The sequence below is a fragment of the Myiozetetes cayanensis genome, unplaced genomic scaffold, assembly GCF_022539395.1.
Source record: "Myiozetetes cayanensis isolate MyiCay16 unplaced genomic scaffold, myiCay2020 scf9, whole genome shotgun sequence".
Taxonomy (NCBI): domain Eukaryota; kingdom Metazoa; phylum Chordata; class Aves; order Passeriformes; family Tyrannidae; genus Myiozetetes; species Myiozetetes cayanensis.
Window position 1 is genome coordinate 13,409,061 of NW_026088185.1, and position 17,736 is coordinate 13,426,796.

The following is a 17,736-nucleotide window of genomic DNA, read 5'->3' on the forward strand; positions in this document are numbered from 1 at the left end:
TTACACAATTATTTGAGCTGTGGAAGTTTCCACATACGAGTGCCTCTCAGCATTTAAAAAGTGCTAGCAGTTTCTGAAAAAATAAGAATACTGCAACTTTAAAAAATAAGATACAGATTTGAATTTGTTACACACCTTTGGAGCCCATTATTTGAGCAATCTCACACTGAAACATTAATCTCAATCAAACCATAACTTACACCGTATATAGGATAAAAAGAATATTACACAGGGGGAGGCTCATACTCAGCTGCTATCTATTCTCTGTACCTTTTTGTCTAGACAAGGCTAGCGTATCATCCCTCCCTTGTAAATGATCTGATAGATATGCTGAAGGAGTCAATGTTTGCAACGAAGCTTTTAAAATTAACTGTGTTAGCTTCCTTTCATAAACACATCAGTTTATATCACAAAATGCTTATCTGCAATGAAATCACTCAAGAGAAGTTCTGCCACACAGAAGAGAGCGCGGGTGTTGTTTTAAACAGGCAGTAACAGTCATGTTAATCATCTCCCCGTGTGTAATAATCTCAGAAGAAGAAGAATGGAAATCCAGCCCTGGGGTTTCTTACCTTAAATCTAAGCAACCACTTAATGCATAAATGGAGCAAATAAAAGAGGTAAGGAAAAAAAGCATTGAAAGGTTAGTTGGAACTTCAGGATATGAAGAGAAAGGAAAAAGAAAGAAAAAAGTTAAGCATTCAGCATTAACAAAATAATGTATCAGTAGATCATAGAAAGAGTGGTTAAAGCAGAATGTCATGAACAAAAGATCTTCAAGCTGAAACTTTTAATATACATTGACCACAAAGCCTTTAGATTAATACTTTGAAATTAATGTTCAAATGCTTGTACGCTTTTATTCAAGTTCTTACAGTTTTAACAAAAAGGCAGCTTCTTTCAAATGGATCACGAGATCTAGATGGATCAACTTCAGGGATTAATTTATTTGAGCTGTCAAAGAATAGCCTTATCAATGAGCCTGAGCTCATTGAAACTCTTACATGTATTAGCATGTATACAACTAGCGGAAACAGAAGCCTCTAAAATACTAAGCTAATATATGTTCCCTGCGAGACAAAGCTGTTAGTTAACTTGATGCCATGAGGTTTCTCTTGAACAAAGATCAAGAGCAAATCATTACATCTTGTAAGAAGTACAGCACTCTATATGGATACTGCACCATATATCCACATTTTCTAAAGCATGATTTAAGAGTTTAACCAACAGTAAAATCTTATTTTAAAGCCTAAGTGCTTGCTTTTTGACACTGAGTCCTGGGACTTACTAGCAAAATACCATATATCTTCTTTCCCCATAATTTCTTTTAAAACTACAAGTCTTTCCATTTGAATGTGTTTTCAGTTCAGTTAATCTAAATGTATTCTTATGTTTCTTACACTTCCTATAACAACATTAAGTATTCAGAATCACAATAGTAGAGCATCCAGAGTAGCTAATCTGTTTCATCCATTTCAGAGACCCTACTGTATTAAAAAAGAAACATAATCTGATTTTCTAGAAAATCTCTTATCTTTGAGTTTAAAGTTCCACGGATCAATTAGCCAATATGGGCTGTGCTTCCCAGAACTACACTGGAAAAGCAGGTTCCCCTGTACTGGCCAGAGTGGGCAGTTATGTGGGAAGGTCCATGAGCAGAGACCCAGCAGCAGTGCCTCATAGTTACAATGCCTTAATACACACCATTCCAAATGGATCACTTCTTTGTTCATCCTCTTGACTAAAGAACTCTTCAGAAGGAAGAATAGGCTGGAAGACTTTGTAACTCACAAAACATTTGAAAAAAATTGAAAGCAAGTCTCTAACACACAAAAGGTTCTCTAGATTTTTGCAGCATTGTAGCTTCAGGGAGGGAAGAGGAAGAGGGACTGCTGGGATGATACAGAGGCACTTGAATTCTCTCACACCTATTAAGAAACCACACCGTAGAGCACCCTCTCCTGAATACGCTATCCACTGCTGCTTCGAACTTCTGAATGGAAGGAGTAAGATGCTCAAGTGCCTGTACTACTTCTCTCAGCATGATATCCTGAATTTCTTGGCCAAGGATCCTCCCTTTTCTCCTGTATTATTCTCTGTTCACAGTTTGCCATCTTTCTCGGTAGTTGCAATGAATGCCTGCTGCATTAGCATTCTGACTCCTCAAAATACATAACTGTGGGTCTAAGTACTACAGGGGAAGCCCTACAGCAGAAAAAGAACAAAGAATGCAAGCTGAGGCACCCTGATGCTAACTGGAACTTTAATGTTATTTATGCAACAACTCCTTCTGAATGCTCATTTGAAGGGAAAAGTATCTTATCTCAAACAATAAAGAGCTATAAATAGGCAAATTTAAAATTTCTACCGTTTTTCCTCTCTGTTCTACAGCCAAGAGGTCTAGTAAAGTAATCTCCAGTTACTCAAGCAGAACAAAACCAACATTTCATAAGGTTTCATAAGCACAACAGGCCACTTTTCCCCCACCAGCAGAGAGTTGTTCTTTCTTCTGTCCTAAATACAGGATTACCCTGATTGGAACACATCTGTGATCCTAAGAATAGCATGATTTCATGTTCTCTGCTTATTGTTTCACAAGTACATAGTACTTCTTAATTTTCTAGATAAATACAGTGCATTGTAGATATAATTCGTAGTATGTTTCAAGTATATCACAAGCATAAAAAATGGATGTAAATGCACATTTGAGTCATCATCCATTTGATGAACAACATATGTTCCTTCAGTACAACGTAATTCATTGCATCACAGTAAGTATGACTGTCTACACTGAGGTAAGTGGGATATCAATTATAATGATTTAAAGCCAGTGCTAAATAAGATTGTGCTGCAGAGCAATTAAAAACTATTCTTTAATGAGTTCTAAAATTATCTCCTTAAAGCTAAAAGTGATTATTAAAATATTCGCAACAGCAATCCTAGAGGTTAATATGTTCCATCCATATCCAGAAGGAGTTCTGTTGACCTGCATAAATTCAGAATTTGTAAGAATTGGTAGTAGATTTTAACACAAGAGTGATAATAATTTCTTGATCAAAACGATTGTTATTAATGTTGGGGGTTTGGTTGGTTTGGTTTTCCAAATCAAGCTTAAAGAGTCACTTGTCTTTTTTAAATCTGCTTAGAGATTGACTCGTTAGGTAAGAAATGAGGGGAAGGAGACTTTCTGTTAACAAACAGGATGTTGAGAAGACCTTGTGTAAAATTGCTCAGGGAAGATATTTAAATCAAACTGCTAGGAATTTGAATTTTAAGGCTTAGGTTAAACAACCTATTGCCATTTAAATGGCTTTCCAAGCAAATAATCAATATAGAACACCACAGATAAACCTAATGCAGTTAGGAGTCAATCAAAAGAAATTCTGGTACACTTTGACTGGAAGAAGCATCTTACCTTACTGCTACTTAGCAGGTTTACAGATTTGTTAGTGTGTCATGTAAAAATTACCCCGCTTCATGTTATTTACCTTTCATTTCCTGGAACTTTAACACTGTCAGTGTTCTCATTTCCGTATTTGTTTTCCTGGCAGCACAAGTTAACAATGAGCTCACACCTGCTAAGACTGTGTTTACATTCAGGATGTGCTTTTAAAAATGCATATCTAATCTCACACATGATATTACTGCTGCTGTGTACACTGATCTAACAGCCACCAGTTGTGTCTCAGTCTGATCTTTGCCCTGAAATTCCTTCTTTTTTCCTAGTCTTAAAAAGGAGAACCAGCTGGCTTCGAACTTGGCAGCAAAATTCCCATCCTGAAACCCCACGTGGCACAAAGGTTGTAGAGAGCTCACTTTAACAAAGCACATCACTGGGTTTGTGTATAACTGACTCTGACAGATGGAAGAAAAGGCAGCACATAATACCTCTCACGCAAACCCTTTCTTTGGGTGAGCTTTAAAGTAAACTGGTGGCAATTACAGTGGATCATACTTTGTGGTGCTGATTCCGGCACTCAAGTGATGGTCATTAGCCTTTCGGTCCCCAAGTATATCCCTGGTAATTTACTCAAACAATAACAGTAGCATCACAAGCTGGTATTCAGAAACATTTTAAAAGGTGAGACTCACAGTCCCAAGTATCCTCAGAAATAAGATTCAGTGGGTTTGTAAGGTTTAGAAACAGTGGGGCAACAGAAGGAAAAGGGGCAACTGGAAATCGGACAGGACTCCTCCTATGTTTATAGACACACTGTCCAGGCAAGGAGAAACTGGTATATTACCATAAAAAGCATCAGATTATTTTGAAAATATACAAAGACAATGTATTTGCAGTTTGGCTGTTTTAACAATATCACCTACCTTCACTCCATGTCCAATATCATCTAGAATTGTATAATCAATAGGTTTCCTGATGTAGCGAACTGGTCGCTCCAAGTTAGCTGGTGCAATGATTTTGTGAGTTCTTGAGGTGTTTTTGTTTGTAGTCAAGATACCAATTTCTCTTCTAGCAACTTTCTCTTTGTGAATGTCCACCGTCTACAAAAGACGCAGTGTATTTACTAACAGTGGTATGCATTGGAATACAGAGTCAGTATTAAAAAAAATTAAATCAGTTCTAATGTTTTGAAGATCTCTGCACTGTGCTAAACATATACTACATATACTTGATTACATCACCTTTCTTCCATTTACTGTTGAATTAGACACCTCTGAAGCCACACTAATAGCTACTGGTTCTTTGGGTTTTCTGTTACCCTCTGTATTCTTCACACTTTCACAAAAATCCTTCTCCTTTCCATTCTTAGTAATAATGGCCAGTCTTCGCGAGCGAAGATTCAGGGAAGGTCTTTCCACCTTCCAGCCTGCGCATTGGATTTTTTTAGGTGAGACACAGTGTGCGCGGAACTGAGCCCACCCTTTAATCCTAAGGTTCATCTGCCGGGGCCAAGCGAGCTTGGACGGTGGCAGCGAGGTCCTTAGGACGTAGGTGGGTTGCCTTTAAGGGCTAACGAGCCCCACCTGCCCGGGAGTGGCCCTGACCGGGAATCGAACCCGGGTCTCCGCGGTGATAGCGCGGCGCCTTTACCACTAGACCACCAGGGGCTGCCTCATTCTTAGTAGTTCACATTAATTTACTAACACCATTTATAAGATTCTTTCACTTATCCTTTTTTATTTTACAATTGCTCTCTAAGTATGTCTTTCAAATAGGCTCCAACTAGATGAAGTGTAAGGATACCTTCTGAAACCTTAATGTTATGACCTGAAAAGCAAACCATAGGCAGGTTTTCTTACACTGAAAGAGTTTGCTGAACTAGGACTGGTAATCATAACAGAATAAAATTTCAGTCAGACAAATTGAAAGAAAAAGTATTTTAGACATTACAAGTTACTCATCACAAAGCAATGATTAGATTTTAGAAGGTGCTGCATACTAATTTATCCAAAATAAAGCCAGAGGTTAATCCCAGTGCCTTCACTCTGAATGCCTAAGGTCAACACTGAAAATCCTTCCCTTTACATATTAAAATCAGTACCACAGGAGAATCTTTGGTATAAGAAGCCCTGCTGAAAATCTATTGCCTAAAAACATGTATTTATATTTTATTAGGTAACAAGACTAGGAAAATGCTATCAAAAGGTCTATCTACCCCTTCCAGGAAAATACCATCTCTCGAATCATGGTGCCTCACTTAAAACCAAAATAATTCCTTGTTCAGAGAACAGCTTTCCTTATAGGAAATTTGCCAGAACTGTGAACAGACTATTTTAACTAGAGAACAAAAAACAAAAGTAAGAAAACATCCAGAATAACCAGCATTAGGATTTCTAAACACTCATAGGATTTCTTGTTACCACTTCAGCAATCATGAATGGCAACAGAAACACTTTTCACAGTTAGGAGACAGGCTCTGCAGGAACCGAGGAATGGGTACAAATGAGAACTCATTTTCACAACACATTTTTTTCCATTTTATTTTTCTGTGGGCAAGGATTGGAGCAGTGGGGTTGGTAGCACTGCTTTATCCTTTTGTGCTACTGGCAGCAAGACAAAATGGAACTTGTGTTACCTTCTGCAATCATCACAACCTTTACAATTAAAAAAAATTTCTAAAAACCAAAAAAACACAAACAAACAAAAAACCCCCAAACTACTTCCAAGAAGTTGTTTCTTCATGTTATTTCCAGAGAAGGATTTCCACAAGTACCAGGGGCATCATACAGAAGCTTACATTACTATCATCAAGATTACCTAGTATTACTCAGCAACATATTTTCAAGATTTTGCAACTTGGCTAAAATTAAGTACTGAATAGAACTTAGGTACATTTCTGCCACCTCTAGTTCCACCTGCCTAGAACTGTAAGGTTTTCACTAAAGGTCCACAGATATTTCTTAAAATAAAGCTACAGAAAAATAGATTATTCAAGGTCAAAATACGCTGGCAAACCTCTGTTCGGAAAGCTAAAGTTTGTTGAGCAATGATTTGAAATTTAATAGGGGTATTTAAACTGTCTGGGACATCCTCACAAAAACCCACTCAGATCTGGCCAATATATAAACTCTGCAGAAATTCACAGATCATACAAGCTGAACAGAAACACCTATGTTTCTGCAACTAATTAGCAACTAAACCACTCTCCAGTCAATTTGCCAAAGTCCTTCCCTGATGTGAGCAGGTCTGTATGCCATCCCCCAACACAACAGTGCAGATCAGATCTTCACAGCTCCCATGGTACTACTGATGGGACAAGCACCAGTGCAAACAGAGCACCATCAACATTTTCCAGAGCACCAGAAGTGCACCACTCTGCAATGGGTAAGATGTACTATTTTATCTTCCATCACAGGATTTTATCCATTCTCTGTGCCAGACCTTTGATTTTGCAGCATAGTAGAAGGAGATGTTCTGGAAGAGATGGTCTACAGACTTCTGACCTCATCTGCTGAGGAGTCAGAGGGCACATACTTTCTTGATAAGCTAAAGATATGTGATTGCCACAACTTGGGAAGACAGTCTCATGTCTGATACCACTGAAGAATTCAATCTCTACTTCAGACTTCATCTGTGATCTAGAATTGTCACTAGAGAACTGCAGAGACATGACACTGACTCTTTTATGTTCTTTATTTCATAGGCCCCTGATACCCTTTGATAGAACGTTACAGAACTTCAGCTGCAACAGGAGCTGCACTTCAAATGTTCTGGAATATCAAAATCCTACGGCTCTGAATTTGGTCATTCAAAATCAATTTATGCCTTGGATACTGCACTCAGAGCTGTAATTTCAATCCACAAATCAGAAAGAAAGTAATTAGTGCAGGGTTGGTAAGATGATTTCTTACTTTCTATTTATAAAGTTGCAGCGCTAGAACTCTGCAACTTTAAGTGTGTTCTCTCAATATTTTCTAATGTAATTATCTATTAGTCCAGTGTGAGTACAGGTATTTAATGCACATGTTACTGTAGTGATGGTATCCTGGCACTCTGGAAGCTTGCTTCCATGAATGAAAAGCAAGTGTTTTTGCAGTAGGAGCTGCGAGTACAACAGTTTCCTTGAGGACTATGGTGATCAGTGAGATATAACTACAGTAACAAACTATAAAATGCATAAAGCCTAATTAAAACCTGAAGTTCATCTGATGGGATTTCTCTTGCATTATGATTCAGAACATTTCTTTTAACCTGAATAGCTAGGGAATGACTAAGACTATAAAAACTGCCTTTAATTCTGGTCCATACATCTAAAATTATATTGAAAAGCATTCTGCTGGCAGTTTTTCAAAAATTTCATTTTCTTGTTTAGTGAACTGCTGAAGTCATGAGATCTTAATACACCTATAAAACAGCAGAAAGGAACACTGAAGTATTCCATTAGTAGAGGAAGTAACAAAGATTAACCTGTGCTGAAGAAAACGAAAACATTTATCCTCAACATACAGGTAATTATTACCTCCAGTACTAGCATAAATCCCTTAAGTGAGACAGGAGAATGCTAGCAGAAAGTTTATTCAGCAGTTTAGAAAGTTCTATTGAGAAGTTTTTGGGGTTAGAGCTGGACTAACAAAACATCTGGTTTGGAAAGCTTGTTAGAAGGAGATGGGATACACTGTGCCCTTCTATAACTTCAAACCCTATTTTCTAACATGAAATTTTGGACTCCTGACAGCCCAATTATGCTTTTTAATTTTTTTTTTCACATAGCTCCATTAACTTTGGCAAAAGCTTTTAAATGACAGCTTATTAGGGATTAGGCTCATTACTGTCATCTTTTCATGTGATATCCAAGATTCCCGCAATAAGACAAGGGACAGTTTAAGGGGAAAAATAAGTATGAACCACTGCATTCTTTTTCTATTAGGAATTTTCTGGCCCTTTTGAAACATTGGGTTTCCAAGCTGAATTAGATAAAAACAGTATCAAGATCTGTAAATATTAAAAGAGAAAAAGCATTAAATAACTTCTGGGATTTTCTGTAAAATTAACACTATTTCCAACTTAGCTTAAAAGTCACTGAACTCATGAGTTTTGAGAAATACTCTCTTCTCCTGGTAAGTGAAATTTCTTAAAGTGTTAAGCTAGCACTTGTGCTAGTTTTGGCTGGGACAGAGTTCATTTTCTTCACAGCATGAGGTTATGTTTTGGACTTGTGCAGGAAAACAGTGTTGATAACACAGGGATGTTTTAGCTACAGCTAAGCAGAGGTTACTCAGAGTCAAGGCCTTCTCTGCTCCTCAACCCACCCCACCACTGGGTAGGCTGGGGGTGCACAAGAAGCTGGGAAGGGACACAGCCAGGACAGCTGGCCCAGCTGACCCACGGGATACACCAAGGATATGGTGTCAGAGTCAGCAGCACAAAGCCGGGGGGAGGCCGCCTGAGGGGCTGTTGCTTGGGGACTGGCTGGGCAGCGGTCAGTTGTGGTGAGCCATTGTTTTCATTTGCATCATTTCTTCTTGGGTTTTAGATCTCTCCGTTATCTTCCTTTTCATTACAATTTATTATCATTATTATCATATTTCAATTATTAAACTGTTTTTATCTGTTTTATCTCAAGTTTTTTCACTTTTACCCTTCTGATTCTCTATCCATAGCCAGGCAGGAAGGAATGAGTGAGCAGCCATGTGGTGCTTAGTTGTCAACTGGGATTAAAACACAACAACACTTTGAAAATCTGAACTGTGAAATTTCAGAAATAAAAGTCTCCAGAAGCCTTCATTTCTTCCTCTTCTCAAAACATTTTATTTTAAATTTATCAATGATATTGTCCATCTGTTAGTCTCAGCTTTTAAAATTCAGTTTAAAAGAATCTTAGAAAAAAAAGTTGCTTAAATATAGTGTTGCTGGACTTTTATTTTCTTATTAATCTTATTTAATGCAATTCAAACCAATTGCAAATTACCTTGAAAACTGGATTATTACTTTAAAATTAGTAACTGCCTAATTTTGACACATTGGAAATGTGACATTAATTGTCTCAAGTCAAGTTGTATGTAATTTACATACAAAGAAAGAGACCATAATGCTACAAAAATGCTGAAAAGCTACTTGCTCCATAAACAGGTAATATATACTGTGTAAAATTAGCCTTGCATTTCTGTTTTTGAAGGAGTTTCCCTATTGTTGTACCTCGCAAGAATAAGACAACTGAGAAAGGTTACAAGCCTTTAGTGCCTTATCAATGGAAAGTCCAAGTGAACTTCCCTACACTGACCATGCAGCTCACACACGTTGCTCCAGCCCAGCTCAGCAACACATGCTGACTGCAGAGAAGTCCATAGCCACAGTCTATTCCACACCTGTTCTCACAGGATTCTGTAAGGAGGATGTAGCAGATTTCTCCCATCACGCAGTGCCATCGGAGGTAACTCATCACTACCACTCATCTTTGTGAAAATATGCTTGTTTATGTAATTAGCAGAGGTTTTAAAATTACCTTGCTAATTAGAGAGATTCTATAACTAAACCTGAAAACATTTCTCATCATACAAATATTAAAATCTGAAAATCTGCCAGATTAATTTAAAGAATTTGGATGTAGCAACATTTCACAGTGTCTGCTAACTTAAAAGCTGTAACATAATTTTTTAAACAAGTATAAATATTTATACATATGATCTGTACTTCAGATTTAAATTCTTAGTCAAATACAAAACACTGCATATCATCTAGTTCTGGACAAGGTTCAAGGCAGCAAGTAAGAATAGATTCACCAGCTTTCAGACCAAACTAAAGTAATTAGGGAGGTCCTGCAGAGAGACCTCAACAAACTAGAGAACTGGGCTAGAGGACTAGTCACCAACCATATGAAGTTCAACATGGAGAAGTGCTGGATTCTGCACCTGGGATGAGGCAAACCTGGATGTACAGACAGACTGGGGAATGAGATGTTGGAAAGCAGTGCCACAGAAAGGATTCTGGGGGTTCTGGTCAATGGTAAGTTGAATAGGAGTCAGCAGTGCCCTGGCAGCCTCGAGGGCCAACCTGTCTTGGGGGGCATCAGGCAAAGCATCACCAGCCAGTCGAGGGAGGGGATTGTCCTCCTTGGCTCTGACCTGGGGCAGCCTCACCTTGAATATTGTGGCAGTTTTGGGCACCACTATATAAGAAAGATATTAAAGTATTGGAGAGTCTCCAAAGGAGGGCAATGAAGATGGAGAAGGGCCTTGAGGGGAAGCTGTGTGAGGAGTGGCTGAGATCACTTGGTCTGTTCAGCGTGGACAAGAGAAGATGGAGGGGAGGCCTCACTGCAGCTACAACTTCCTTGTGAGGGAAAGAGGAGGGGCAGACACTGATCTCTCCTCTGTGGTGCCCAGTGACAGGACCCCAAGGAATAGTCTGCAATTGCATCAGGAGAGGTTTAGGTTGGATATTAGGAGGGTGGTTGGGCACTGGAACAGCTCCCCAGGGCAGTGGTCACAGCACCAAACTTGACAGATGTCACGTGTGGCACATGGAGCGACTCTTGGGGATGGTTACTGTGCAGGGACAGGAGGTGGATTTAATGATCCTTGCTGGTCCCCTTCCAACTCAACATATTCTGTGATTCTGTGAATTCTAATTTTTAAACCAATAGGATTTAATCACTTGCATAAAAATAGTTTCAATAGTAACAATTTCCTTATTCAAGATCTATATATAATCTGAAAACTCACAAATTATTATCAGCTTCCTTTTCAGCTCTTTGATTATGTTGGCATTTAAAGTGATATAAACTGGCGTTATATCAATGAACAGAGAACCAGAATATTTTATCTTATCAAGCTGATCATGCCTCTTCTGGTTTGAGCTACTTGAAAAAAAACAATCACTTTTTCTTACTTAGTGCCAAATGATTTTGCTCTCTTCTTTGGAGAATATGTGGAATTCCAAATTAGAATTAAAAGCAGGATTATACATTGAGATATCATAATTTCCATATAGTGTTTTCTAAACTTAAATACCAAGACTTACTGACCAAGGCAATAATGCAATAATACACTGTGGGCAGATGGGCATTACTAAACTGTTTTCTGTTCTATGTTACTGACATAATTTCAAGTCAGACTGACTGAAATCATAATTTAGCAATGAGACATTATACCATGAGGCATTTTAAGTGTTATTATAAAAAGTCCACTAAACTTTACACCGAACATAAAAAAGACCAAGGAGGTCTTCTGCAGGTTAGGCCAATTTCAGGAGAAGTGTAATCAAATTTCTTGAAAATAAATTATTTATTTACACAGACACTGTGCAAAAATCAATTAATTTTAAAAAGAAAAATAACCATTGAAATTACAACAGATAACATAATCATCTACAACACTGCTATCATAGGATGAAACCATTTCTGAACACATTAATCCAACTTAATACAGTTACTTGGGTCAACATACTCCATGCATGTAATATCCAAAATTCAAATACTGTCTGCTCCTCTGATATAGTTTCTTCCATGAAGATTTGGGGAACATCCAGGATGATGCTCAAAAAACATAAAATACCAAAAAACCCCCAAACTAAATTTTCAACAAACAAAAAAACCCCACAGTTTTTTTTTCGTTGTTCAAGTACAATCTATAAAATTTGGCAGATACATCTTCATTAGGTGTTGGGTACTGCCTAATTTAGTGCTCCATTTTAAATAACTAGCCATTTTGTATAAATGTCAGAGACAATCTAACCTGGCATTTCAATCTGCATAAATCTCAGCTTCTCTGGAGGAAAAAACTTAAAATGCTAATGGCTCTTTCCATAAAAGCTACTTTACAGATCTTGTGTGACAAAATGAATTTTCCACGTTTATAAAATGCAAAATTCAGTGAACTTGGGATATTTTTATTCACATACTGTCTTTTGCATAAAGCTCTCAAACAGTTGAAATACGTGTCAGCTGGCACTTGACTGTGAAGAAGCACATACACACACATACACAGTATATATATGTGTGTATATATATATATATATATATAGCACATAGACATAGAGTAATTCGTGACATTTTCTGGGGGAAAAAAGTTGATTTATTTGTCCATGGACTAAGAAGAAAATAAGAAATCAAACTTTGCATCTTATTTTTGACGTGGTTACGCGAAACAACTGAGGCAATTAATAACATACTACTAACAAAAGGGAAAATCCTCCCCACCCATTTGTACCTGCTCTGGAATCTGAGCCAATCGGAGCCAATACAGCCCATTAAGCCAGCATAAAATTATTCACTTATTTCGCTGGTTCAGACCTGTACTAGCTTAGCAACCCTTTCAGCACCAGCAAGTCAACAGATCAATTCCATCTACTTATTTCCTACCTTGCATGCCTCCTACTTTCAAAAGTTTTTCTAAATGTCACAATATTCTCTATTTCAATTTATACTGTCACAAGGAGATCAAGAAACCCTTAGCAGCCAAAATGCATTGGTCAACTAAGACACAAAATATTCAGTAAACAGAAAAACAGAAAGTGCTGTTAATTTCTCTTCTTATCCGTCATTGGTTGGTAAATGTCTACTTCATCGTTCATTCTCAGCCCATCCTGTCAGTCAAAATTCTATCATCAATGTGGTAATGGAACATGGGTTCCTGGTTATAGTAGTTTATTGTGGCTCAGGAAAACTGCGAACAATGGCAGGAGTTCTGCAGCCATACACAAATTGAAACGTTAATTTTGCCTTTTGTTCATGTCACTGCAAAGCACATTTTATTAAAAAAAGCCAGGAGCAAACTATTTTTGTCATCTATGCTTTTGTCATTAGATGCCAGTATTACAGCAACAGGAAAAGTAAAAAGATGACAAGTACGGTTTTCCTCATCCATTTCATATTTTTTTAACATAATAATCTGATTTTACCATTAGCAATTTCTCTGTGCTTTTCACTTATGCAGAATGGCTCCCTCTCCAAATAATAAACTGGCTAAGAATACATTTAAGCTGTTATCCTACGTAAAATGCTCATACTAGCACTCATATAAAACCACATAATGAGACCCAATCCCAGAATGAATATGAGAAGGAATGCATCCTTCTGTTTCAAATGAGACTATTTTTCTCATTCACAAAATGTCAGTTCAGAGTTTTACTTCGTATGTAATGTCAAAGGCAAAGAGAAAAAAATTGGGAAAAAAGTCTCACTTGTGAAATATGGTTGATTGAAGATTCCATGCGTCGAAGTTGGGATGCCTGGATATCCAGCATTTGGAGAACATTGTTGGCCAAAGTGTTGATCAGATAGGCTACGCTTGCTAATGACTGGGTTGTGTAGGCTTTGGTTTCTTCCAGGGCTCGCTGCTTATCTGCTGACTGAAAACAGAAAAAAAAGGTTTATTTAGTATAAAGTCTCTCAGGCAAAGGTTCTTGGAATGAACATCTCTTGCCTGTTGTTACAGGCAAAAAAATTACATAAGCCGAACTAATTCTAAATAAAAGTTACTATTTTTCCTCCTTTCCATTCATTCCACAAAAGATACTAACTTTGTATTTTAAGAGTTTCTATGCTTTATGAAAAGAATTAAGCTCATTTTCTCTTGAAGTCCAACTTTTAATTTTGTATTTTAGCAATTAACTTGAAAAGCGCTCTGAGACACTTATCCGTTATCTCTCCTAGACTTTATACTATTTAGAACTGTTTGGTTTTTCTATACCTGGTATTTCAATTAGAAGTACCTAACAGCCTGCAGGGATCTACCAAATACCATACTCCTCACAGCTCCCAATTATTTAGACCTCATTCTTGTCACAAACAGTCATTCAGTGAATGAACTGTAATTATTCCCTTTACATCGCAGTTGAATAAACTGAGAACAATTGTTTTTTAAAAGAACAAGTCCATGGTTTTTTTTAAACATGTTTTGTGTTTTTTCACACTGTCAATATTTTTTCTAGTATGATCCATTTTTCTAGCAGTAGAGCACCTAAAAGTATTTATGCTATCAATCCACAAGATAAGATATTAGAAGTTTAAAAACATGTCAAACAACATTAAGGATAGTAAGAATCTAATTGTTAGACTTCTGTGTTTCTCCTCGAATAACAGTTAATATCACTAAGATTGAAGTCAGTACAAGAAATACAGATTAAAGCACTAGTAAAACATACAACTAAGATGCTAAGAAACTTTCCAGTATCCAAAGCTTTGGTATACACTGGATTTCACTTTTAGGTGATCTTTAGCCACTTCACAGGTTGATGGTGCTGTTTCTAAAGCAACAGTTGACAAATGTTCTCTACTCCTACCTGCCATTATAATACTGTATTTCATTACTTCCTTTGCTTTATATACTATCCACATAGGTTGGGTATCAAGATTCAAGAAAAGAAAAGGGAATATAAAGTTATTCCATATCTTTCAGCAAAAGCTGAATCTACCATCGATTTTTATTATATGTACCTTGGGAAACAAAGAAACTAAGAGTATCTGTATTTCAGGAAAATAATTCTTACAGCCAAAAATGTTTCCTGAGACCTTGTAATAAGACCCTTATAAGAAGATTGCTAGCTTTCAAGGGAAAAAAAAAATCCCACATATGTATAAACAGGCACAGGACTTCAATTAAATGCTCACATGAAAAATATTCAATACTTTTTCTTTCCTGGCAACCTTCTGTGTCCATAAACAACAATGGTAACTTTGGCCTGTTAGAAGCCTACACTGGTACCAGTTCCTCATCTGCCAGGAAGGAGGATAGCAGGATGATGTTCATCCATGTAAGAGCTCCCACGATGGAACAGGAGGGGAGGGATGCTCTAGAAGGTAAACATTTTTGCCTGGTTGTTTCTTTCTCATCAGCAGAAGACACAAGACAACAGAGAAGGAAATCAAAATTTTGGGAGACAGCTTTCTCTAGGCACAGTATGATGATATTCTCCAGCAGAGCACACTTGTAAAAGCTGCCTTATATTCAGCTATAACGAAGTTAGATAAAGGCTATCCTCAGATCCCATTAAAGATCTCATGCCTTTTAGCAATCTGAATAGTATGTCTTGTACATAAAAGAGCTCCAAACTCAGAGACTCCCAAATGAAGGGAGAGCTCTTTACCTCTACTCTCACACTGATGGCTTATAAATGTACTCTTTCTTCCCCTTTCCCTACCCACAGCCTCAGCTCAGCCTGCACATCTCTGCAGCAGGCACACCTACCACCACACACTTCACAGCCATTCAAAACATTTCTCAATGGCAATAAGAAAAATGACCAGAAGCTCCTCAGTTTTGCTCGGCAGCTGCTGACAATCTATTTATAGAAGCAGAAACTGCTGATTTCCATTAGGACACTACATCCAGAACAGCTGAGTATAAGCCAGGATACACCATATTTTTCATTAATAGCCAAAGTGTTTGAGAACAAAAGGTAAAGTCTATAATTTTAGATATTATGAAACTATATTGCTTACAACCGTTGTCATGCTCACTGATCCTGAATATGTAACAATGAAAATAAAGGCATTTCTGCAAATAAGATAATGATTTCAAGGAATCAATAAACAAAATTCAAACATAACCCGCAGCAGTCTAAGATCTGATACTCTGATCTTCATATCATCAAAATACCAGCCAATATGCTTCCTACCTGACTGTAAGGTAGACAAAGTTATTTCAATTTCCACACCCATCAAAATTCTCCAGTGAAGAATAAAAATAGCAATTGGCCCTAATCAAACTGGTGAGACTCTCCACAGTAGTTTCAGTGACTATGGAATACTGTTTCTGTGTGGAATACTGAAAACAAGAGAAACATGTTCTGGCCATGTTCACTGTAACAAAAAGAAAAGCTGCTACTGTGAATAATTAAGGGTATTAACCAGAGACCCTGTAGCCCTTCAGTTCTCAGAAACATTGTGTTCAGCATGATCAAGCACTGGTAGCAAGTGTTTTCAGTGCCGTGACCTAAATTAAATGCCATGAAACAGACCATTGAGCATCCCTCCATTTTACTTTTTCAGCATCTCAAGCACCTGCACACATAAAATGCCTATGAAAAAAACAGGCTCACAACATCTATTCACACACCACTCTCAGGGAAGCAATGCATTCCAGTGTTAGAGCAGTTTGATCTGTACTTTTAAAATGGATATTAAATTTGAGAAAGCAAAAGCTATTGTTTGACAAACATGTCTTCTGCAACACTGCCAACACAGGCAGTATCTTATTCCTAGACCTAACATATCCATCCATTGTGATAGTACTGTATTTGTAGGTCTGCATGGTGGATTGAGTGCCTTATCTTGTTTACAAATAACTTCAGAAACAAATGGTTATTTTAAACTCCAGTCAATTCCATTATCTTCCCTGCCATACAAACTTGCAAATATGCTTGCCCTATGCTTGCCCTAGTAAAACTAAGTAGATGCCACAAAGGAAGAGCAAATCAGTTTACTGAATTATTGTTTGAGCAATTAATCATGAGATAATGGAGGCTCAGGTTCTACTTTAAGTATCAGTACCTATCAAAGTAGAGGTCCCCAACGCCAACTGCACACTCCTTTTGCTGTAGTGAATTAAGACCAGGAGGCAAGTCCCAAATGAAAATTATCTGAATAAACCAAATAAATAATAAACCAAATAAACCAAATTATAAGTTTCCCCTCACCCAAACCACTGCACAGCCACAGAAACACAAGGAAGTATACAGTCAAGAATGAAGAGGGAAGAACTAATCAGAGTTGTTTGGCTTGTTAGAAAAGGAACAAGTGTTAGGAAGCAGACATCACTACAGTTTTGCAAGCCTTCCACTAGTTTTTTTTTTCACCAGGACTGTACACAGTGCCTCATTATTTTCCCATTAATATTTTTCCATTAACTGTTTCATCTCCACCTCTTAAACTTGTAGCTTTGACTTCTCAGTGTTAACATACACTGAGTATCACAGCTGGATCATCTTCAATGCCTTAAAAAGAAATGTTCGGATCATGTCTTCTGTGCCCAGGTCATGGAATTTCCATGCAGCAGCGTAGCATTTACTCTGTTTATCATTTTTCTCCACACAATGCACACATTAGGTGGTCCATGCTGAGTCACAAGGCAGCATCCTTTTCTCCTGCTGTCAGCAATAAGAAAGAGCACCATTTTAACTCAACACAGAGTTCACCTGATGCTCCTGCCAGCCCCACTTGGAGTGAGGATGGTGTCAGCTACTGCTGGGACACGCTACCTCTGCTGCAGCAGGAAGTGGTGCCCCATGCACCCACACACAGCAGCAGCCATTGCTCTCCCCCACTCTCCTATGGAGAGTGTTTTCCATTGGTGGAAGCACCCAGTACTGAAACAGTTGGTTTGCCTCCACCAGAAAAC

At 37.7% G+C, this 17,736-nt stretch overlaps 1 protein-coding gene across 10 annotated transcripts in view; it reads right to left on the minus strand.

The window, feature by feature from the left end:
• The window catches only part of ABI2 (abl interactor 2), a 68,833-nt gene that overhangs the window by 27,621 nt on the left and 23,476 nt on the right, over positions 1–17,736 (minus strand). For 4 of the 10 annotated variants that reach the window (XM_050340103.1, XM_050340100.1, XM_050340102.1 and 1 more), the window contains exons 2-4: positions 13,580–13,747; positions 4,324–4,500; positions 573–590 (exon numbers count right to left, since the gene is read on the minus strand). In XM_050340103.1, coding sequence (XP_050196060.1) covers positions 573–590; positions 4,324–4,500; positions 13,580–13,747 — 363 coding nt within the window. The remainder of the gene's footprint in view (positions 1–572; positions 591–4,323; positions 4,501–13,579; positions 13,748–17,736) is intronic. The other 6 variants (XM_050340107.1, XM_050340106.1, XM_050340101.1 and 3 more) reach the window with 2 other exon arrangements.